This window comes from Physcomitrium patens, chromosome 11 (assembly GCF_059467195.1).
Source record: "Physcomitrium patens ecotype Gransden chromosome 11, ASM5946719v1, whole genome shotgun sequence".
NCBI lineage: Eukaryota > Viridiplantae > Streptophyta > Bryopsida > Funariales > Funariaceae > Physcomitrium > Physcomitrium patens.
The window spans coordinates 15,335,901-15,358,586 of record NC_143420.1 but is presented as its reverse complement, the minus strand read 5'-3'; the positions used below and the strand labels follow the sequence as shown (position 1 = coordinate 15,358,586).

At 33.1% G+C, this 22,686-nt stretch overlaps 2 protein-coding genes across 4 annotated transcripts; both read right to left on the bottom strand.

Annotated features, from left to right (window-relative positions):
- Window positions 1-10,232: 10,232 nt before the first annotated feature.
- Window positions 10,233-13,952, bottom strand: LOC112289107 (uncharacterized). 2 transcript variants are annotated; one of them, XM_073537099.2, is made up of 6 exons: window positions 13,862-13,952; window positions 12,770-13,037; window positions 12,099-12,384; window positions 11,675-11,868; window positions 11,287-11,474; window positions 10,233-11,121 (listed from the first exon to the last, which is right to left on the bottom strand). In XM_073537099.2, the coding sequence occupies exons 2-6, from the start codon at window positions 12,874-12,876 to the stop codon at window positions 10,790-10,792; spliced, it is 1,107 nt and encodes a 368-aa protein (XP_073393200.1). In that variant the 5' UTR covers window positions 12,877-13,037; window positions 13,862-13,952; the 3' UTR covers window positions 10,233-10,789. The 2 variants fall into 2 exon arrangements, with proteins under 2 accessions (XP_073393200.1, XP_073393199.1); XM_073537098.2 differs by having other exon boundaries at window positions 12,770-13,021.
- Window positions 13,953-16,215: 2,263 nt separating this feature from the next.
- LOC112288609 (uncharacterized) lies at window positions 16,216-19,399 on the bottom strand. Of its 2 annotated transcripts, XM_024532973.3 has the most exons (6): window positions 19,267-19,399; window positions 18,982-19,165; window positions 18,650-18,783; window positions 17,414-17,464; window positions 16,848-16,942; window positions 16,216-16,596 (listed from the first exon to the last, which is right to left on the bottom strand). In XM_024532973.3, exons 2-6 carry the CDS (start codon window positions 19,124-19,126, stop codon window positions 16,506-16,508), a joined length of 516 nt encoding a protein of 171 aa, XP_024388741.1. In that variant the 5' UTR covers window positions 19,127-19,165; window positions 19,267-19,399; the 3' UTR covers window positions 16,216-16,505. The 2 variants fall into 2 exon arrangements, with proteins under 2 accessions (XP_024388741.1, XP_024388744.1); XM_024532976.3 differs by lacking the exon at window positions 17,414-17,464.
- Between the last annotated feature and the right edge of the window lie 3,287 nt (window positions 19,400-22,686).

Here is a 22,686-nt window from a genome sequence, read left to right as displayed (position 1 = left end):
CGATCCTAGATCTGAGATTTTTGGATAATTCCTAATTACTCGTTTGCCTAAATTTTTTGAATGTATTAATCAATATATCAATTGCAACCTCTTAAAGAATACATTGCAATTAGTTTGAATCAATTTGTAGAAGTATGGAACAAAGAATAGTTGGTCAAGTCAAAGCATAAAGCAAAGACAAGTATCCATTGCCTCTTATTGAAGCAAGATCATCTAGTATGCTTAAAATTCCAAGTACACCAATAAAAGGAGTAGACAACTAACACAATACATGGAGCTGCAAGATCATATACGGAAGAACAAAAACTACTCTATTCAAGGAAAGAATGGTAACAATTAGGAGCAAATTGAAATCACACAATAGAGCAAGCCTTGTACTCCTAGACTTTTCCAACTACTTCCATATTGACCAATACTTCCATATTGACAATCAACCAACACAAATCCATAGGGGATGAGGTAAGTACATTTAACAATGCCTATTATTTTACAATAGCTAAGCTTGATGAACTACCAAACAAAATACTATACTGAAAACTTGAGATAGTGGCATACAAAACCAAATTCAATTCTTTATTGGACTATATGGACAAAGATATCTTTTTTTTATTCAAAAAATATATGTAGGAGAAATATACATAAAGAGATCTGATTTTACAACAATACCTCAATATTGGACTAGCACATATGATAGAAATAAAAGACTTATAAGAATTACTTATAAAGGCATCTCCAAGCTTAGAATATTTCCTTCTAGAGAAATACCAAACTCATGAGATTTTAGAGATAACATTAGAACAAATAGTTACCAATACTATAGCCAAAATCCTTCAAAAGGAATTGCTATCACTTGACTTACAAGCACCAATTCTTCCAAAAATGTAAAAATATCCAAAACCAAAAGAGATACTAAAGATAGTATAACCTTTGGTATTCAAGTCACTAGCCAAATAAGAACAACTAGCCATAAATAAAACATCATATGAAATAGCCCTCCAAATTTGCAATGAAGAAGAAAGGTTAAAATCAGATTCCACACCTAAAAATTCATATCCTAGAAGAAGCAAAAAATCAACATATAGAATAATTCTAAAGGTAGAAAAACTAAATACATATAAAGTATTATTATCATAAGTAGAGGATTTCATGGCATTAAAACAGATGGTAGACAAAAACCTACAAGTATGGCGATTAATTCTATAGGCTTGGCAAAAACTCCATATCTCCTTCTTGATCTTATTAATACAATCCAATAACTATTTTGAGATGAAATTTGTACAAAAAGAAGGTAGAAATATTATCATTTCAAAACAATTATTCTTAGAAGGACAAGAGATTCAAGTGACTATACAAATACCTTACTTTGACATGGACAATATTCTCAAATCAATATGCACAAAAACAACACTATCAGCCCAAATCATAATTCTTTCACCAATTGCAGACAAAGGCTTACTTTATCAACATACTATCTAATTTTTGTAAGGTCTTTTTAATATACAATAAAAAAAAACTACAGAACAAAGTTCTATGGCTCTAGAATTAGAATCCTTACAAATAATGAAGAAGAACTACCTAAAGTCATAATCCTACAACAATTAGATGTCAATAGGAAGATACAATTCAAAATGGAATATAGTGGTTTTTTACTTTAATGTATAAGTTGTAGATCTAAATTCTATATGGTAAAAGAATGTCCATCAAGTAAATCAATTGAAGAAAGAAGGCATGTCACAAAAAGAAATAGATTATACTCAATACCACAAGAAGTAGTCAACCAACTGACCAAATTAGCCGCATAAGAACTTAAAAGGAAGCAATACCAATCAAGCTCTCAACTTATCACAAGCCAATTCAAAGGACAAAATTTATATGACAATATATTAGCAAGACCACTTACACATATTTAAATTTACATAGCCACCTTCTACCTAATACAAAATATGAATATTATAAAATAGTCAAAAGAAAAGGCCCAAATTCACTTAATAAATGAAACTATACTCCACCAATGGCCAATACTTATTTTAAAAATAAAAAGAATCAATCCAATTTGATACTAAGAGGATGCCATTTTTTGCTCAGCAATAACCTATCGTAGACATTACTTGCAGATTCTATTCAATTTGTAGCAGATATAATATTTGATAATAAAGAAAATAATGACTCAAGCCTTGTAATTACATTAGATTCAATATATGATTAATATCCATCTTACAATTGCATCACTAAATATTTAAGAACTAAAAAAAGATATTATGGAAATTATAAAGCTTTGTAAATTAAAATACATATTTTATTATGCAATTCCTAAATCAAACATCATCTTTATTAAAAAAAACATAACTTTTCTTATAATGAAAGCTTTCGAAAAACTAAAACAATTAGACTTTTCAAGCAGTGCTTCATTTTAAAATGAAGCAATCTATACAGCACTATAAAATAGATTCAAGGGAGGAATAAGAATTCTAATATCAAATAAGTTTGCAAATAATATTAGTGACCATGAAGTTATAGTACCAAGGAGATTGTAATATACCATAATCCAATGAGTACCAATTATCAAAGTTGGTATTATCAACATATACATACACACACATATATATATATATATATATATATATATATATATATAAGTACACTAGCTCTAAATCATGATTATGGAAGAAAATACAAACTTGCAATCTATTAGTGGCTCAATGGATGGTTACAGGCGACTTTAACATGATCAAATTCCTAGACAATAAGCAAAGAGGATCATGCATAACATGTAGGTTACAAAGTGAAATTATAGCCCAAAGCAATTTAGTAATCTAATTAGGGCTTTAAGTTAGCTTCTTTACCAACTCATTCTAAAAACTTGCAATTAAGAAGTTTACTTAGAACAAAAAAGGATGCTTCTTATGTAACATATGTACAAGAATTGACAAGGCATACGTATGCTCAGATTTGATGATATAGAAGGATATATAAGAATTTGGAAGATCCTCTTTAATGTCTCTAATTGCACATTGATATTTTTGAAATTGAGAAGATTAAATATACTACACAAAAAGTCAATACCATTCAATAGACAACTAATCAAACCAATGAGGGATGGACTTTGTTGTTAAGCAAATAAAAAGAGACCATATTCATATAGAAGCATGAAAAGTGAAATTCTATGATTGTTGCAACAATAGCAATTAATAAAAAAGAAAGTGATAATGAAGACAAGTAGCAAAAAGACACATAGATAGATAAATTTAAGTATATCTTTTTAGATGTCTATTCTATTAAAATCCAATTTCAAAAAAATTAAAAAAATAAACTTTTCCAAGTCAATTTAGATGCTATAGAAGCAGCCATTTAAAGGATTCAATAAAGCTAATTTAAATGTAAATATGATAGATATCAAGCCAAATAGACAAGCATTAGAGATTGATGGACAAAAGAATTCTTCATCCATTACATTGGCTATAAAAAAAATAATTTTAATTAAAGAACTTAATGATAATAACAAAATACTAACACATGAAGCAAATAAACAAGCTCATGTCAATAACTATTATACCAAACTTTATATTAGAGATGACAAAGTTGAAACTAATGATGCTGCACAATTGAACTACTTTACTAGCATTTGCTGTAAAGCCACAAAAGAACAAAACTTAAAACTTACAACCATTCCCTCATTACAAGAATTACAAGAAGCCATCAAAGATCTTCCAACTGAAAAGGCAATTAGAGTCAACAGCGTCTCCATCAAAAAAATTTATAAATTATTTGATAATATTAAAGAAGACCTCTTAACACTAATCATAGAGGTAATATACACCTGAATGCTATGCCACTCACTGAATACTAGTAAAATATGCCTCCTACCAAAAATTAGAAACTTAATCTTGATAACCAATTATTGATCCATCTTTCAACTTGGATTATTATATAAAATTATCTCTAAATTAATTGTAAATAATACAATCTTTTTTCTACTTGAATGGATCAAAAAATCACAAATTACCTTTGTACAAAGCAATTATATTTTTAATAATTTATACATGGCTCTTTAGGCCATGAACTAGGAAAAAACAAGCAACAAAAAATTAATTGCACTCTTCCTTAACTTTGATAAGGCCTATCATTGCATTTTACAAAAAAAAAAAATAGAACATGTTATTCTATCATTGGGATTTCCAAGACAATATATAGAAATGATAGTAGCTTTATATTCACAAATCATTGCCAATGTATCTCTCAATGGCCTAGTAAACACATACTTTGAGTTACAAAGTTTTGTAAAACAAGGTTGTCCATTAGCTCTTTATTTGTATCTTCTAGTAAGAGAAATCTTTGGCAGCATGCTAGACAACTTTAATAGAAGATTTGAAGGATTCACATTACTCGATGATACCATTATTACAACCTAAATGTTTGTTGACAGCTTTGCACTATATCAAGATGGAATAGAATCAAATTTCAATAAAGCAATGAACATCTTCAATACATTTTGCAAAGCAAGTAGAACAAAAATTAACTAGGCAAAATTTATTAGCATATGGATAGCCACAAATCTAAGAGATTAGAAATTGCAAGATAATCCCAAGATGATATAGTTAGAAGAAGGTAAGAGCATCAAATACCTAAGCTTCTTTATTGGATTAAGAATGCATGAAGAAAAAGTCAAAAACAAAATCATTCAACAAATTGACAATTGTCTTATATACTAGAACTTACACAATTTATTTGTAGCAAGTAGAGTATTTATGAAAAATTAAGTTATCATGGCATCTATCTAGTACCTATTTTCTTGCTCTTCTATAGCCAAATTTCTATTCAAATAAATCAAAGGTACCATTAAAAACCTCCTGTAAGAAATAGCCATTTGTAAATCCATTAGAACTAAAGTAGCATGAAAATACATGATCTAAATCATAATTAGTAGAAATCTCAATGTACTTGATTCAACTATCTAAGCAAAAGAAATGTAAATTAAATTAATAATTTGAAGACTTAAACTCAATCACAAGTTATAGAAAGAACTCTTATGATGATTTAAGATTACAAGACCATGTCAATAGCCACAACATTAACATTGGCTTATACACAATCAAAAAGAAACTCACATTGCATCATCATTATGAAAAGCCACAATCCAAGCATGGTTGCACATACAAAATAAGATTAAAAGAAATAGAATTAGCCACTTTTAAGGACATATTACAACAAATATTCTTTAAAAACTTCTTTATTATTAAAGAAAATGGAGATCCAATAGAAGCAAAAAATAATTATACATTTTTTACATAGGCTAATAGATGTATTTTCACAATCAATAAATTTTGATTAGTAGAGAGGCAAGATTAAGAAATAGAAGACAAATTGTGCTACCTTCAATTCCAAATATTACTTCAAAAATATTTACTACTTATTCACATCATTTCTTAGCACTCTATTCACTGGCTTCTATCAAAATTAGATGAATGAAGTACTTCACCACCAAAAGATCTTATTTAATACACATATCATATAATTGAAGTTAGATCCAAATTCCTACTAGAAAATAGATACTAAATAGAATTTTAGTGTGGCTTCTTCTACTAGTGCACTACCTCTTTTGAGAGACCTTCTTCCCTTATTAGCATTCATTCCACCATTTCTTAATCTTTGGCCAACTACAACTAGCTTATATACTTTGACAATGAATAAAATGAAAGAATTTTAGGAAATAGAAGTAAATTATTCAATTATATTTTTTGGCTAAAATCTTAAAAAGTTGTAGTTTATTTGTATAAATTTTGTACTTATGTAAATTCTTATAATATAGTTTTTTGTTAAATATAATTTTTGAAATCAAAACTTTAGTGACTAATTGATTTATAAGTAATTGATGGTTTAGTTTATTTTTAAGCATATGTCATTTTATTATAATAATCATGATTTGGATTCAATCAATTACAAGGTTGTGTAATATCAAATATATGTGGTTCTTGAAATCTGTAACTATTACTTTAGAGATGTCATTGCCATTGACTTATGGTACAATTTTGGACATTAAATTTTAAAGTAGAAGAAGAGAGGCATGGAAAATAAAAAAAAAACTCTTTGGCCTTGCTTATAAATTAGGCTACAAGATAGGGCTCGACTTCCAATCAATACTCATGCAAGGAATTAAAAAAATGGCAAGCGTGGATTTCAACCTTAAGCAATGCAAATTGTTTATCCAACAACTTTGGCATCTATAGTTGTTAAAAAAAAATAGCAACAATGCATAAGGTGATAAGGATTGAAAGCCTACCAGTTGATAGATGGCATCATAAGGAAAGCTAGAAAAATAACTATTAGCTATATAATAGCTTAGAGATTGAAACCTCCAAGGATGTAATATTTAAGTGTTTGGTGGTCTCCAAAGCTTAAACAAGGCTCAACCAACTACAATTATTTGTCAACTTTTATTTCATATATTGTACATAGAATATTATCATTATGAAAATACATCAAATATACTAACAAGATACAATCTAAAGAACTTTCCAATAAATTGGCAACAAAACAATTAGTACCAACACAATTTGGAAGATAATCAAAGATACATTAGTATGGAACCTATGGATGAAAAACACAATCTAGAACTAAATAATATCATGTTCAACCTAAACAAAGTATTATACAACTCTTCAAAAATAACTATATAAATTGGCGTAGGAGCATGACAAGACATATACCAATACAAAAAATCCAACAAATAATTAAGAAGACTTTAACAAACCTTCTCTACAATTTAGATAGCATATAGAATATTTGTAACTACAAATAAGAGAGAACCAAAATAAATAAATAAATAAATAAAATAAGACTAATAATGGCTTTTCTATCTTTCTACCTAGCTACATATGCTCCACCTAACCTCTTTAAAATCCCACTTCAACAATCTCCCAAACAAGACCATGATTTGTATAATTTTAAAGAAATTGACTTAGATATCAATATGAATGTGGAAGGTGCTATTGTATAGCTTTTTGTAGACATTATACATAAAATCAAAAACTAAATAAGTTCAATGTTAGAAGAAACAAAAATAGTAGGTATAATAAATAATAGTTCCAATAAACAATATCCACCTCTGTATCTAGCATACGCAACATTGGCATACAATCCTTAACTATAATACTTACAATAATATCAAGAATTGCTTAATCTTTGTGTAGATGGGGTCACCATCAACCACATTATTAGACGATCAAGTATCTAAATAAGAGCTTTCATCAATAAATCCTAATATTTGAGATAGAAGAGTTTATAAATATATCTACACCATAGGACTTGGAAACAAAACCACCAATGACAAAAGTAACAATATAGATGCTATAATGAAGAAATGAGCAAATTACAAAAGTCACAAATTATATATTTAATATGACATTTGAATTCTAAGATGTTCCTAAATTACTTGTAGACAAGAATATTTGAAGGCCAAATAGCTTTGAATGTGTATGCATTCACAACACAACATTTGTGAAGAAAAGACTATAACTACTAGATGAGTGATGGCCTCACATATTTCAATCTTGGCAAAAGACATTTATAAAAGAATATACACACTAAAAAAAATACAACAATAGAATAGATATAAAGAGACAAAATAAATAAGAAATATGTATGAATAGGATTTGATGTATATATGTCAAGTCTAAGTTCAACATAGCTACTAGACCATTGGTCATTTAAGTCCTAACATGTATTTGTAGATACAAGTATCCATTCAATTTGTAATAAAATCTTATTTCCATAGACATTCATAGATATAAATATAGACTGAAGCAAGTAATTATTAGGAAAGAAAGCCATGTATCAACATTTTCATCATTTTATATAATAGATATTTTGATACCTAAATTTTGTTAGTATTGATAAAAGTTATTATAAATTTTACTGATATATGGTGCAAAGCAATAATAAATTATTTTATTATTATCTACATTATAAAAAAAATATTGCAACTATGACATATGTGAATCTACTACTATTAATACAATGGAAATTTTAAGCATATGTTGTTTGATTGTTTTGTACTATAGTAAATACATGTCAAGGACATGAAACTTGAAAAAAGAAAATCTTCAATACACTCTTGTGTCACTCAAAGGAACTAGAAAGTCACTCAATGATGATATAGTATTTAACTAAAATCGCTATTGCTAAAAACAAGAAGACTAGAAAGTTTTGAAACAAGATTAAAGACTAAAAAAGCATTGACAAGATTGAAGAAGGCTTCACTCTTGCCTTCATATATACTCTTAACTAGAAACTACGTAGTGATGTCCTATAGGACCTCCAAAATATGTTGACTTTGCAAAATATGTATCTTAACTTATAAGGCAAGTTTTCTATATATGCACCACATAGTTAGCTTGTTCTGCAAGCTATCAATACGTGATTAACTTGTTGACCAAGTTTTTAACCTACCAATCAATTACAAATACATGTGAAGTCAAAGCAACGTCTATGAAGCTTCTATGAAGCTTTTCTAAGAGATTTTATGAAATTAATCTACTTTTATTTATTTTTATGTACTTCTATCTAATCATATACATATTTCCAAGAATACCTATGTATATTTGTGATAGTACATCCAAAAGATTTTTGAATATAAACTATGTATACTTACAAAAATAACTAAATAATCCACTTTTCATTCACTAAAATTCCATAAAGTGCATATATTATGTCTTGTTAGAATTTTTTTTAATAATATTGGTCATTTAAAACCATTTTTTTGAAGATTTGACTTTTTTTTTAAAACATTGTTGCTATTATACAAATAAGTTTATTTTCAAATTATACTTCATTTCAAATCTAATATCTACACATTTGTTAATTATATGATTAAATTTAATTTAAAATTTATACCTTCTATAAAATTTAAGGCTATCTTATAAATATATCAAATTATTGATTTTATTTAAAAATCAAGAAGTATTTTTTTAAATGTTCTTTAAACAAAGATATTCTAACATAATTTATAATTCTTGCAAAAAATAAATATAAGAATAAAATAGTTCTTCAATTGAATTTTGAAGATAAATTCTAATAATAAAAAATACAAAAATAGAACTATTATTGCAATTCCCATTTGACTTTTAATTTTGCTACTAAATTTTTGTTAATTTTCAAGCAATTCAAGAAGATGTATTGTATTTCTATATTATAATCTTAATATTCTATATTATTGTTAGTTGTAATTTTTTTCAATTGTATCAGAAGTAATATTAGTATGAAAATTATTTATTTCATGAACAATATATACAACAAAAAAAAAAACTTCAACTTTTATTTTCAAAAGATGTAAATTAGACCAAGAATTATTGCAAACCGCTTCATTTTCTTAAAAGGGAATATTTTAGAACAATTATGTACTGAGTTTTAATACATTTGTTATATCACATATATTATAATGTAGAAAAAATAATGATGTATCAACATTTAGCAAAAATAAGAATTTTAAACAAAAATAAGATTGAAAACACTTATTAAAATACATACATTAAATTCATATATTGATTATATCATAATAACTTAATATATTAACATAGTAATATTAAAATAAAAAAATAAAAAACAAACAAACAAGCAAATATTATATAAATGATGAAAAATAATTATCTAATATCAAATTAAATTCTTCACTTATATTGATAATACTTGTAATGAAGTGCCTAAATCATCTTCTCTTATTATACCATACACAACTTCCTTACAATAAATATTTTAATAGTAGAAAATACAAAACACATACAAAACCTTGAATAAGGTTACTTTGTTCCACACTACTATCCAAGTCTTAGAATCACTTCAGAAGACGTGTGAACGATATATTTTCTTAATTCCTATTACACACGGTCTCAAATTATTATCATGTAGAGATTCCTCCTATATTCCCAAATTCTCCAACAACAAAACAAACAGAATGGAAAAAAATAAAAACTTCTTTACAATCTGTAATCATCCGAATATTGCAACTGACAAATTCCATGAACCTAACTATGCAAGTACTATAAATAACCTCAATTGAAGGAAATGACGCAGCTGGGCATTTGGCAGAAACTGCAGAATCACTAGAATGGTAGAAAGGTGTTTACAAAAACTAATCGCAAGGTTGATTGAACTAGCTGGAGGAGGAAATGCAAGAGGTTGTGACGGCCATTAACGGAAAAGGTTAGTCACAATGAATCATGTCACGACAAAGGGTAATATTGATCCACAATCACAACAATAATTGAATTGATTTTACACGAAATGGGAGTTCTTATCAAAATATTGAGGACATTAGTCCCACTACTGATCGACCCACTCGGAGGAAGAGGGAAAGAGAAAAAGAGGAAAAACAGAAGGCGTGAGGAAAAAGACTACGAAATCACCACAACCATCACAGGTGATCAGACGCACTCTGAACTGAAAAATTCTACCAACTTGAATGTTGCACTGTTACCCCAAATCCGGCAGAACGGAGTGGAAAATCAATAAATCAATGCAACTAGACAGTGCTAAAAAAAACAATCTGGAAGCTGGCCTAGTATCTACAACAGCAGATGATGACGTATTGCGTAGATTATGAGGCGATCTGCAGAGTGCCGACGACAAGATCCCTTCGTTCCATAGCATTACCACAATCATGCCACGCCTGCCCGCATCTTTACTGCAAGTCAATCCAGGGTATAATTATTTCGTCACTCAACATAAGAACTCCAAACTGCTTATCGAAAGTGTGCTGTTCCAGCTACTTTGAAGGTTGCTGCCGTTTCCACAAAGCTTACTGCGTTTTCCTTGACTCAGATTCTGCAAAAGGGTCTGAAGCTGATTGGCTCTTCTTAACCAGCATTTCAGTTCTGAATATAGCATCGTCCTTGATGAAGCTCCACCACAAGTACGTGATGGGAAGAGTAGCAGCATGCCACATGGCGTGGGCGTCGAAAATACCCCACAGAGGTGGGAAGTCGAAGATTTCCAAGAGCATAGCAAAAGCAGCTCCAAATACTACACCCCAGAGTTTGAAACGAGCTGGGTGTCTCGAGATAAACCCCCACGTTGACCATATCAAAAGTTGGGCAACGCCTATCACCACGCAGACGATCATATTCAACCCTGTCGTTTGACGAGTAAATTCACACGAATGATCAGAAACAAAGTCGTAAATAGAGACATTATCACGTCACAGACATTATCAACGTGATGCGAAACAATGACGCCAAATTCTCAGCAGGAAATTTCACGTTGAAGAGAAATCAACTGTTCCAAAAAGGATCGTACCATAGTCGAATTTATAAAGATTGAGGTATAAAATATGAGTGGTGATAAAGGCAATTATAGGGGCTGCCACCATCACTCGAGGCGCTTCAGCTCGCAGGTTTAAAGTTCGAATGATAGCTAGCATCAAAGAGTAACCAATCAAAGCAACAGCTGATGAATAGTCCAGCATCTCAGTGAAGGTCATATCCCTGGGGTCACACAAACCACGAAGGTGATAAGTACCCTTACTACCAGCATGGACTGGAGTCCTTAAAATAATATAGTTAGTCCTTAGGAACTGAGTTCAGAATGGAAACTAATGCTAAAAGATACGTTATTTCCTGATACAAGGATAAGAATGACGTTCTGAGCTCAATGGAGCAAAAAATAAAAATAAACAAATACTCACCTCGAATGAAAGACTGTACTCCAAATCCAGCTATTCATGGATAGCAGACCATAGATAGTCCAAAGCCCCACATATTCATAATAAGGGCCCCTGGCACGAGAAGGAAGCTTGTAGTACAGGAGAACCAGAAACGACGAAAACCCTTGGAAGTGCACCAGCAGGTTCATGACAGAGAACGCTACAGAAGCAGGTTCCTGAATTAATTGCACATGACGATCATTCCACAACAATTACTATATGTCAAGACTACACAAATGAAGAGAAGATATTCCTGTGAAACTATAGCAGAGCCCAGATCCAGCAAAGCTTCCAAAATTAACACCCCATTATTGACTGCTAGAGTTCACAGCTGTACATTGACGGAATAATAATAATTGTCAATTCGATTAGGTGATCGAAAAAAGCATAAATTGAAAATACAGACCTGCAAGCTAAATATGCGAACAAATGGCCATTTGCCGTGATACTTGACCGGAAATTCTGAACCTGCTTCTTCACGAAGCATGCATTGGTAGCGGCATTCACTGATGCAGTCCCACTTCTTCCATCGTAGGTACAATGGTTCCTCAAGGAACTTCTCATGGGGGGAATTGAGCTGAGCCTTTTTAGGAAGAATGTTACCCTCCAAGTCGACGTTCACAGGGAAGTTGCAGCTGTTGTAGCACTGTCCATCGACACACCCAGTCTGTTCACAGACTTTTACGCATTCCCTGCAGGGCAGTGGCCATTCGATCCCGCAAAATCAGCATTCTTCGTTCAGAAACTAGTACAAGACTCGTCCCTCAACAAAATTAAAAATACAGTTAATATCTTTTCCATTGGTTTTTTATTTCCCATTAAAAAACGTATCTGATCGCCGAGTTTTTAAGATGAAAATATGTATTAACAGAAAAAATAGCCCCTAGAAAGTTGGCAAATAAAACTTAGGATGATATGATATGATAAGACAAGACAATCTTAAAAAGACTGGGCTCCTTCTCTACAAAGTTGGATCAACACTCTGTGTACGTATCTTGGTCCCAGTAACCTGTAAAAAACACATAAAAAACTGACATAAAACCGACACCCGAAGCTGGGAGGGAAGCAAAGAATCACCTGTAACTAGGGCGCTCGTCACCATCACTGCTTTCGCAAACTAGCACAAGAGAAGACACAAGAACCACCAGCAGGAGGCACTGTCGCAACATCTGCCTCCCACACATCTTTGAATCTCTGAATGCCGCGGATTTTTGCTGTCAACTTCTATGTTTATCTTCTTCACATGGTTGTGGAGAAAAAAAGGCTATTGAAGCTTAAAAGTAGCAGCAGCAGCAACATCACTTCATTTGCTGCCGAAAAGCTTACGTCCTTCAGCATGTATCCACTACAGAATTTGTTAGAAGAATTAATAAGGCGACATCGTACTCATTGACTGAAGCAACAAATCCCATGGCTCAATACAGGAACGCCACAGCGTGATGCATTTCCATTTGCACACACACCCGTAAAACGCGAACATCAAATGCGGAAAAAATGAAATCAAGCTGAAAAGGTTGTGGAGCTTTTCAGTTTGAAAATGAAGGAGAGGCAATCCCTGCTACAGACGCCCAAAGCATACTATCAGCACTCATTTCTATCTCCACCTAGAACGCGCCATTTGAAAAAACCAGAAAATGTCACTATTATCGATAAAAATACGTAGTAGAGCCCCTACTGGAGAGTACATTAGGGATCAAGCACGGATACTAGGGTTTGAGCATTTCCAACCGCAAAGCGTAACCACAACCTCAGCCTCCCCCAATCTAAGTCAGTCACCACGCACGGATCACAGTTCACTAATCTGCTGACATCTCTTCGACATGATCTTGCACACTACCAACTCATTCTCATCTGCAGCAATCGGCATGTTGCATAAAATAAAAGAACGCAAATTACAGAACTACGACACTGCATCTCCCTCCTACACAAGGTCAACTCCTTCCTATCTCTGAAAAATTCACTCACATTCCACAACAAAACAAACATCCCTATAAAAAATAAATAAATAAATAAAAATAAAAACTCCACTCCTGATTAGCCTGCCTCCCCCTGATAGTCACCCCTGATCCTCCAAAGACTCCTAGAAGCACGCATAGAGACAGACGAAGCGGCAACGCAAGACTGTCGGACAAACACAAGGAATAACGATGGAATGACCCTGCAACGCACCAATTCGGGATAGCTCCGGTGCGGCGCAACAACAACAGCAGCAGCAGATTAAATCGGGACGAATCGCCGAGAGCTCCTGAGTCTCAAACTCCAACACAACAACAACACTAGGCGATGGGCCAAGTGAGATTGCGGAGACTACCCCACCCTCGCTCCATCGGGTATACACAGGTTATATGCATTAATTCACCAGATATCAAGAGGGTATGGACTCCGGCGCTTAAAACTTAATGAGGACGACAACTCCGCAAGGGGCTCGGCGAGCTTGAGGGTGATACCCGACATTGGTTACACCGGGTGTTTGAAGGGTATATGTACGTATCTACGGGATATCAACTAGAGTTTGAGTCGCGGTTGCGGAGGAAGTTGAGATGCCGGAGAGTGGCCATGGCGAACACCTCCTCCAGCTTATTTTCCTGCATTCGTCGGTAGCTCGCAGCGTCAGATCTGATGCCCAATGCAGGCCACCGCAGGAGGAATCCTACCTGTCATTATGAATTCCCTGCGTCAGCTCCTCCATTTCTTGCGACACCATCGAGAATCGGCAGAATTTAGGCGGGGGTGTGCTACGGGTTGCACCAAAACACAGAGACCAAGTCTCGTCGAGGTCGCGTCAACTCCGCTATCTCGCTATAAATGTAGAGCTGTACTGTGATCGTACACCCTAAACCCTCAGCCCTAAACTCTAAACCTAAAAACCCTAAACCTCTTTAATTGATTCTATTATTGATTTGGTAAATCGGTACATGGCTGAAAGATAAATAGTTGAAACGTACTGAATAAACAAATTGTTACGCGAAGAGCATGTCACAACATACGACATATACCGCATTACATCTTGCAATCTTCCATTGTTGATGTTGGCTAATTGGGAAAATATATATTTCAGTCATGCGGTTCAAATACTAAATAGTATGTAATACTGCCTTTGTAATTCCATAAACAACACTGTGGGGCACATTGCTAACAAGAGGCAAGGCTATTATTAATTGTTAAGATTCATATAATTAATCCATCCACTATGTGTGGATTCTTGGTATGGATTCCTTGGCATGGCAATAAACTACTTCTGATCAGGACAAGCTTCTGACCTTCCCAACGCTCTATTTGTGAAAATAAAGACGGGAAGCTCTAACCCTCAGACATCATCAAAATATATATATATATATATATATATATATATATAGAAAAAAAGAGTCCTATCAGAGATTCAGAAGAGCAAAAATTTCTGAATTGCCAGTTAAAAACAAAAGGATGCTGTTGCTTGAGCAGACAAGTATAATGACTCGTCCTATTGGGTCAGGCCCTCTGATACACGTCATGCGTTCATGGTATCTCACATTATTAATTTTACGATCGGCTGTGCACAACCTGAAAGTACATTTCAGACCGTCAAAATGCAGAGAATGGTCTGCGTTGCCCACTCACTTAATTGCAAACATCGGCAAAATCTGGTACACTACGCTTCGGCACGAATGAAGCACTCCTGGAAGTATTCCTAAAATTGCGTCCCAATAAATGTTACCTTATTCACTCATTTCTCATCACGATCCCAGTTCCGTCCCAGACCACCTTCGAGCAAAGATTGAGGACCCAGGAAAAGTATCCGACCAAAATTGTTAATTAAGTCATCATTCGTGAAAAGGTGCCTCACAAATTAAACCCCAAATCGTCAGAGAAAGAGTAAAAACGAATCAAACCGGAAGACTAAAACATCACTACTCGCTAAACATTGCCAACAATTATGCTGAATAATCTCTCAGTAAATACTGCACTAGGTCCGCAAACCTATCAACTGCGTTTTCATTTGTAATGCACTGTGCAGCAGATGGCATAATCCATCAAACACACAACACATGATGATCCCAAATTTGGATTCATAATTGAAGTTTTGAAAGCTCAACTAAGATTTTAAGTCTATTGGACCACTCACATCGCAAATATATCTCAAAAAACTAAGGATCAAAAAACTATTTATCTATGAAAGAAAACATGTGACTATCAACACAGGCACTCAATAAGCATAAGAGAAAAATCGCTGGGTTTTTTCCTTGAACCTGAATGCATACCTGAGATAATGATTTTACATCCAAGACATCAATCAACCGAACACCTTTTGCCTGATAAATGTCTTCATTATGCTCATATATTAGGGTCTCTGACCAACTATTCATCTGAGAATTCAACGACCAGTCTCAACAGGCAAATGGCTATTAGAATGTTTCAGAAGAATTAAAGACAAGAGACAACCATAAAGAAGAGGAACAAGAGTTGCAATGATTTCTAGAGTTAAACCACACCAATACCTTGTTGGGATCAAGAGCACCATCACATACTACCGCAACAGAGGAAAGTTCAGGAACGTGGACATGGTAATTATGGTTGTACGGTGCAAAAGTACATTTATCCTTCACGATAGCGAACCTGGGAATAAATTGTAAATCCTACACTCACATTATTGTAAGGGTCGGTACGGTCAACTACGAAGGACAAAGTTACTACATCCGACTTTCCAGAAATCTACCCAAAACTTCGTTAAGGATGTGTGTACATTACCAGCTGATAGAATTTTACGATTGGCACAACCGTATCCCTAAGTCTTAATGAATGCGTAAGATTAACTCATTTCTAATACCTGAGTGTCTCACTGCATTATGTAATTACCATAGTCAGCACATGCCTCATTGTACTCAAGTCCAGAACTTCCCGTGCCATGCATTCCGTGGTCTTCCACTCTGCAACGGAGAAAAACAAAGCGTTTACTATCCCACTTAACAAACACAACTACTCCCATTTATGAGGATGCTGGGGTTTCTCTCACAACAAAAACAAATCTGCAAAGCCTTCAATCCATTCTGCGACAGACTGCTAAAACCTAGTATCGGTGTCACACCCCTAAGGCATCCACAGTGTGACAGTGCAAATCAATCGAAAGGATCGCTTCCATTCATCGTACATTTCTACATCTCTGTAACCATGCACAAACCTTTCCAGATCAAACCCCCCACCAACTCTTATAATTTGGTCCAAGTCCACCTTCGCCAACCTCGCCATGCGCAATTGAGCCAGCCTGTTCATCCGCTGCAAGAATTAGGACCCCCAAATGTATCATATCCAGTGAGATATTACCCAGGCGATAACTCAAAGATCTACGATGGCACAAGTTTAACGCTAAAACATAAAGGACCCTATACATCCGCTCTAAATTTATCTTAAGGATCCATAAACAATAGCAGGTCTTCCTGGATCATAATTTACACATTAATAATGTCCGTTCAGTGTATTCTTATAAAAATGCAAATTTTACAAATACGCATTTAGGATTGTCACAAATTCTAACTGAATAAATTCTTCTGAAACATTGAATTTGTGACAATCCTAAATGCGTATTTGTAAAATTTGCACAAAAAGCTTCGAAAAACGTTTAGTGACCAAGCCCCAAAACATCCCACTATGACATACATGTGTAGGTGACAACACCGTGACATAACTCGTACGTCACACTAAGTTCACCAACATGATGACATGAAAGCACGAACTAAAGCTACTTACCATTATCTGACACATCATTACCTCCACATCAGCTACTTTCGCAAGATAGATCTGTTACCAAATACACGACTCAGGGAAGAACAAGTAGGTAACAAGTATGCACAAAGCTCAATTCAAAATGGAATCGTCCTAGGATATCAATATTGCAGTTACTGAAACAATCTCCAACCAAACTTAACCTTAAATCAGAACTCCACAATCAACTTAGCAAGAAACTCTAAAACCCAATCCACCTAGGATACCTGTTATTGATTATGGATTCTTAAGATTACCGTCAAAGTAAAACGTTTAAATGATTGAGGCGAAATTTGCAAGCCCTGAACACGAACATTATAAAGCTTTCTTTTCTCACATTATTCACCATTCCACCGTTAAAACAAGATATGTAGCAGGACGAAGAACATCACCGAGCACTTCTTTGGTCCTGCTTCGGCAAAGGAAGGAAACGAAATTTTTTATGCGCTTCGCTGTTCAATATGTTAGAGGTTGGGGCTCAGCAACAACAGCTTTTAATCAGAATTAGTTGTTACTTTACACATGGGAAAATTATGCAGAAAACAGATGTTTCAATCTGCAAACTCCAAGACTGCATGCTGAATGTCAGACCACACACACGGGAAAGGTTCGGCGGTTTTGAGTCCTTCGATTGAAAGGCTAGCAAAATAGTGATCAAGAGTTTCGCTTAGCGGTAGTCTCAATGATGATATGATCAGACTTGTCCACCTTGTCCTGAAGAAGGTGACTCCATCTGAAAACCAATAAAGGATCAAATGTGGTACTTTGATATCACTATATCAGATTACGTTCAAACTGCTGTAACAGTTCATTGTAACAGCATGTCGCAGAGTTGTTGGAGACGCTAAAATCGAAGGCTATGATCAATGTCACAACATTGGTCGACAGTTTAAAGCCGTTGGTAAATTGAGGTTGACCAAAGCCATGACATTGAACGACTAGCATTTGATACTTGAACCTTCAAGAGGGCCATAAATGTCTGTCTGCCTCAACACCAATGTAACATGATAATGCTCGAGCCATAAGGTACTCTCTAACATGGCTTCATCAACGAGAGGCTTCGGAAATACAGTGGCAACATAGAAGAATAACTTCAGAAGACAACAAATGATGAAACAAGAAACAATGTAATTGGTGAATCAAACGTAGGCTACTCGATTGAACCAGAGTTGATCCAGAGCAAAATCAAACCCGCCGGAATGAGAAATTTACAGTTAATACCTTACTAAACGACGGATTCTCGATGACAGCGATCCGCTTAGTTGACGGCATTCCAGTGAGAACATGATTCAGCAGTGTCATCTGGACAGAATATCGACATTGTTCAACGTCAAGCAAGACTTCTCTCATTTCGTCTGCAAATGGCGATGTGAATCAAGGGGGAGTCCGTCCAGATATCATGCACTCTAACCATAACATAAATTCAAAAAAACAGCTGATCACATTCAACCTCCAAACTCACCACATTGCGTAAGAAAATCACACATCCTCAAAAATAAAGTAAAATAAAATCATATCAGTAATGCCGCCCTTCTGCTCCATCTAATTCGTACCTTCCGGAGCCAACAAAACTAGTGATAATCCTAATTCCAACGCGTCGATCGCGACCACAAGATTTCTCTCCACCTGCAACGGTCCCGTTTGAGCGCTCCTCCAGATGATCGACCGACCGACCCCGCCAACAATCGTCACCGACATCCCCCTCCCAGCTCGAGCATCAAATGCGAATCCCTAATTCTGGTAAGAATAGCAAATTGCCTCAAACCCTCAAATCCCACATGACTATCCATTAGCTGCTGGCTATAATAAGTAAATAAATAAACCCCCGACGCACGCACCAACGCGCTGCAGCAAGCGACGACGAAAACAGGATCCCCTGCTCCAGTGCACGGGCTTCACGACCGCAGAGCTTCGACATCCACAAAGCCATGGCGAGAAACTGGCTATGGCGACGGCACGAGCTCGCAGACTGCAAAATTGTAATAAACCTTCGCGAGAGTGTATGTGTGTGTTTTTTGTTTTTCTCCCTGCTGTATGAACGGGACCCCAGTAGCGCGAACGTGCACAGAGATATATCCAATTCCGGGCTGGCAGGTGTGAACGGGAGCCCTGTGCGTGGTAGTCCTTTGGGGTTGTAGAGTTTGAGGTTCTAAGTGGGGATACCATCTTTTTCTGGTCTATTAGTGAGAGGTCTATTATGACATGAGTGGGAAGGATGAGGAGGAGGGAAAAAAAACTTGGTGGGTATCATTTGGAAAAATGTGAAAGAATGAAAGGGATTTTTCAAGTACTACTTAGTCCATCCATCCCAAGTAGTAGTGCTAATGCATTCCATGCTTGTCTCTAGTGCTTAAAACAATTCCATATTATTTTGATTACTTGAAAGTTGTGCGTGTGTCTACATGTGCATATAATCAAACAAAAATCTATAGAAACAAAAAATAATAAATATATAAAATAAGTGATAGCAACACAAGTAGTTGTTTCTTAAGATTACTTGATTGTTTTTATAAGTACTTTGAAATATAGTAAGTAATAGATTGTTGATGCTACTTGAGCCTAAATAATATATTTAAGAATTTAGAAAGTTTTTTTTATTTGTAATAAACATGTTTTATAAAATATAGAAGTTTTATTATTTATGATAAAAAATGAAACAATTAATACCATAAATAATATATGTAATTCAAAAATACACTTAAGATCAAATAACTTCTACTATTTAAAAATAAAAATACAGATCTATTATTAATGCAATTGAAATATTTCAACTTTCATAAAAATAATAATAATAATAATAATTTAATATATCTAATTTATTATTAATTATACAAGCAAATTTTATTTTGGAAGTGTGTACATTATTGTAATAACCAAAACACATATAAAAGTACAAAATTTATAAAACAAGAAAAAAAACAAAAAAAAAACTTTAATATTATAATGTATTTCTAAAATAAATAAATATATATATATATATATATATATTAAAAACATAAAATATAATTTTTATTATTTTCAAAAAATATAAATATAAATCATTCAATAAATCAAATAATTTATTAGTATTTTTATTGTATAAAAATTATTAGTGAAGTACAATGTGTGAATATGTCATATCAACTTAACATTACCTTTACTTTTCAAATATCATACAAACAAATTTATGCATCTACACAATTATTGCAAAATAACTATATTTTACTAACATTCAAACAATCTGTTGTACATGTACATAGTAGATTTTTTTATTAGTATAATCAAATCAAACAAATTTTCAAATAAATGTATAAAATATAGATTTTTTTTAAATATAATATATATTTTTTAAGTAATATCAATATAAATATAAAAGCTGCAAGAAATATAATCGTATGCTTAACTATCAATATTATATAAAAACAAGCATTGAAGTTTAAAAGCCTTCTTAACTCTACCACTATCTTCTCATGTTACCACATCTATTTTTCAAATAATTCCATTGTGTTAAGAATGTCTTGATTATATTCACAATTGATTATTTTGAATCAAATATTTCTCTTGACATTATTATTTTCCTTTTTCTTTTTCTTTTTTGTGTGTGAGCAACTCAATATAACTCATATTAAATCATTTGCTTTAATTTAGATTGTGCCAACTTTATGAAAAAATATCTTTTATATATATATATATATATATATATATATATTACTGCTAGAAACTTAATTTCGTCTAAAACAAATAAATATATATTTTATCATTAAAAAATTCAATCAAAATATGTATAGTATAGTTCTACAAACACATAAGGAATTTAAAATATACCTAAATATTAGTCTTGTTTCAAAGTAATATTATTACCATGTATTTTTTTTTTTTTTAAATTACAAGAATTTTTTATTCAGTGAAATTTTATATTTATTTTATCGCAAGCATTAAGAATTTTAAAAGTGTGTCAAAAATTATATTAAAGCAAACATTTAAATTCTAATGTTCTTTATTCTCGCCCATAATAGTCATATGCATATAAAACTGATTGAAATCTTGATAAATGTAAACTTATTTAAATAACTTAAAATTAATTTCTAATATTATTATCTTTTGTATCACTATAATCAAAATATTTTTAATGTTATTTTGTAAATCTTGAAGGTGATTATCAATGGCAGATACTGAAGCACAAACACTACCAAGCATATTTAGATTGTTAAATGAATGAGTGTATTCTTTAAAAAATATAAATAAGTCAAATATAGGTATGTAATGAGGAGCAAGTTAATTTATATACTTTTTTAAGGTAAAATTTTAATTTCATAGTGAATAATGGTTAACCAAATGAAATTAAAAATTTAGTTTTATAACTTTAAATACCAATTTCTTAAACAATATAAAACATTTACATATACAAATACAATAATATATATATATATATATATATATATATATATAGATATATATATATATTTCCCAATTAAAAGCACCCAATTTTTTATCTACGCATATTTACATACAAAAAAATTTACACAAAAACTTATTTTATTTATTTATACACTTTCATTCACCCATATTCAACTAAACTCCAAGACATCAAATTTTCTGTGCACAATACATATTTGTACATACATATACACATACACATAACACACTTATACATATGCATGTAACACATGTATATACATACATCTAATACACTTATAATATATACATAATACACTTATACAAATACCTATAATACACATATGCTTGAACTTACAAATACATGTAGCACATATACACATGCACGTACACAAATGAATAGACATCTCAACAGCAACAACACCAAAAAGCAAAACAATGGACATAGCCGACATGCTTCAAAAACTAGGACCTTTAGGGTAGTTGGGGCAGTCAGCAGGGTAGAGGATTTCTTGACCCTCCCATCAATATGCACCCTCCACTCCTCCTTCTCTTGGCTTTCAAGTATCCTATGTTGGATTCCCACGCACAAAACTCAATAGAGTGCACGGATTTTGATGTGCCCACTTGTTGCTGCCCAGTAGGCACAACCCCACTTCACAGACTGCCCTGCTGGCACCCACTAAAATTGAACGGCTTGGGGTGTGGGGAGCGAGAGTGCCATGGTGTGGAAAGAGATTTTCAATAGAAGTGGAAAGGGGGGTGGGGATTGGGGGTGGCCGTGAAAGTGCACTGGGCTGATGGCTCTCTGGCACCATTGACAAAACAGGGAAGCATGATGAGCGGGTGTCGCAGGGAGTTGAAAGGAAATGGAAGGAAGGATT

Bases quoted from the DNA above. Each gene is read 5' to 3' on its own strand.
- LOC112289107 (XM_073537099.2), bottom strand. From the start codon at position 12,876: ATGTGTGGGAGGCAGATGTTGCGACAGTGCCTCCTGCTGGTGGTTCTT. The intron at 11,475-11,674 runs GTGAGTATTTGT...GTGTGACCCCAG, and splicing joins AGTACAGTCTTTCATTCGAG to GGATATGACCTTCACTGAGA. The intron at 11,122-11,286 runs GTACGATCCTTT...GTCAAACGACAG, and splicing joins TCTTTATAAATTCGACTATG to GGTTGAATATGATCGTCTGC.
- LOC112288609 (XM_024532973.3), bottom strand. From the start codon at position 19,126: ATGTCGGTGACGATTGTTGGCGGGGTCGGTCGGTCGATCATCTGGAGG. The intron at 18,784-18,981 runs GTACGAATTAGA...CGCCATTTGCAG, and splicing joins AGTTTTGTTGGCTCCGGAAG to ACGAAATGAGAGAAGTCTTG. The intron at 16,597-16,847 runs GTTTGTGCATGG...TCTCCGTTGCAG, and splicing joins GGGGGGTTTGATCTGGAAAG to AGTGGAAGACCACGGAATGC.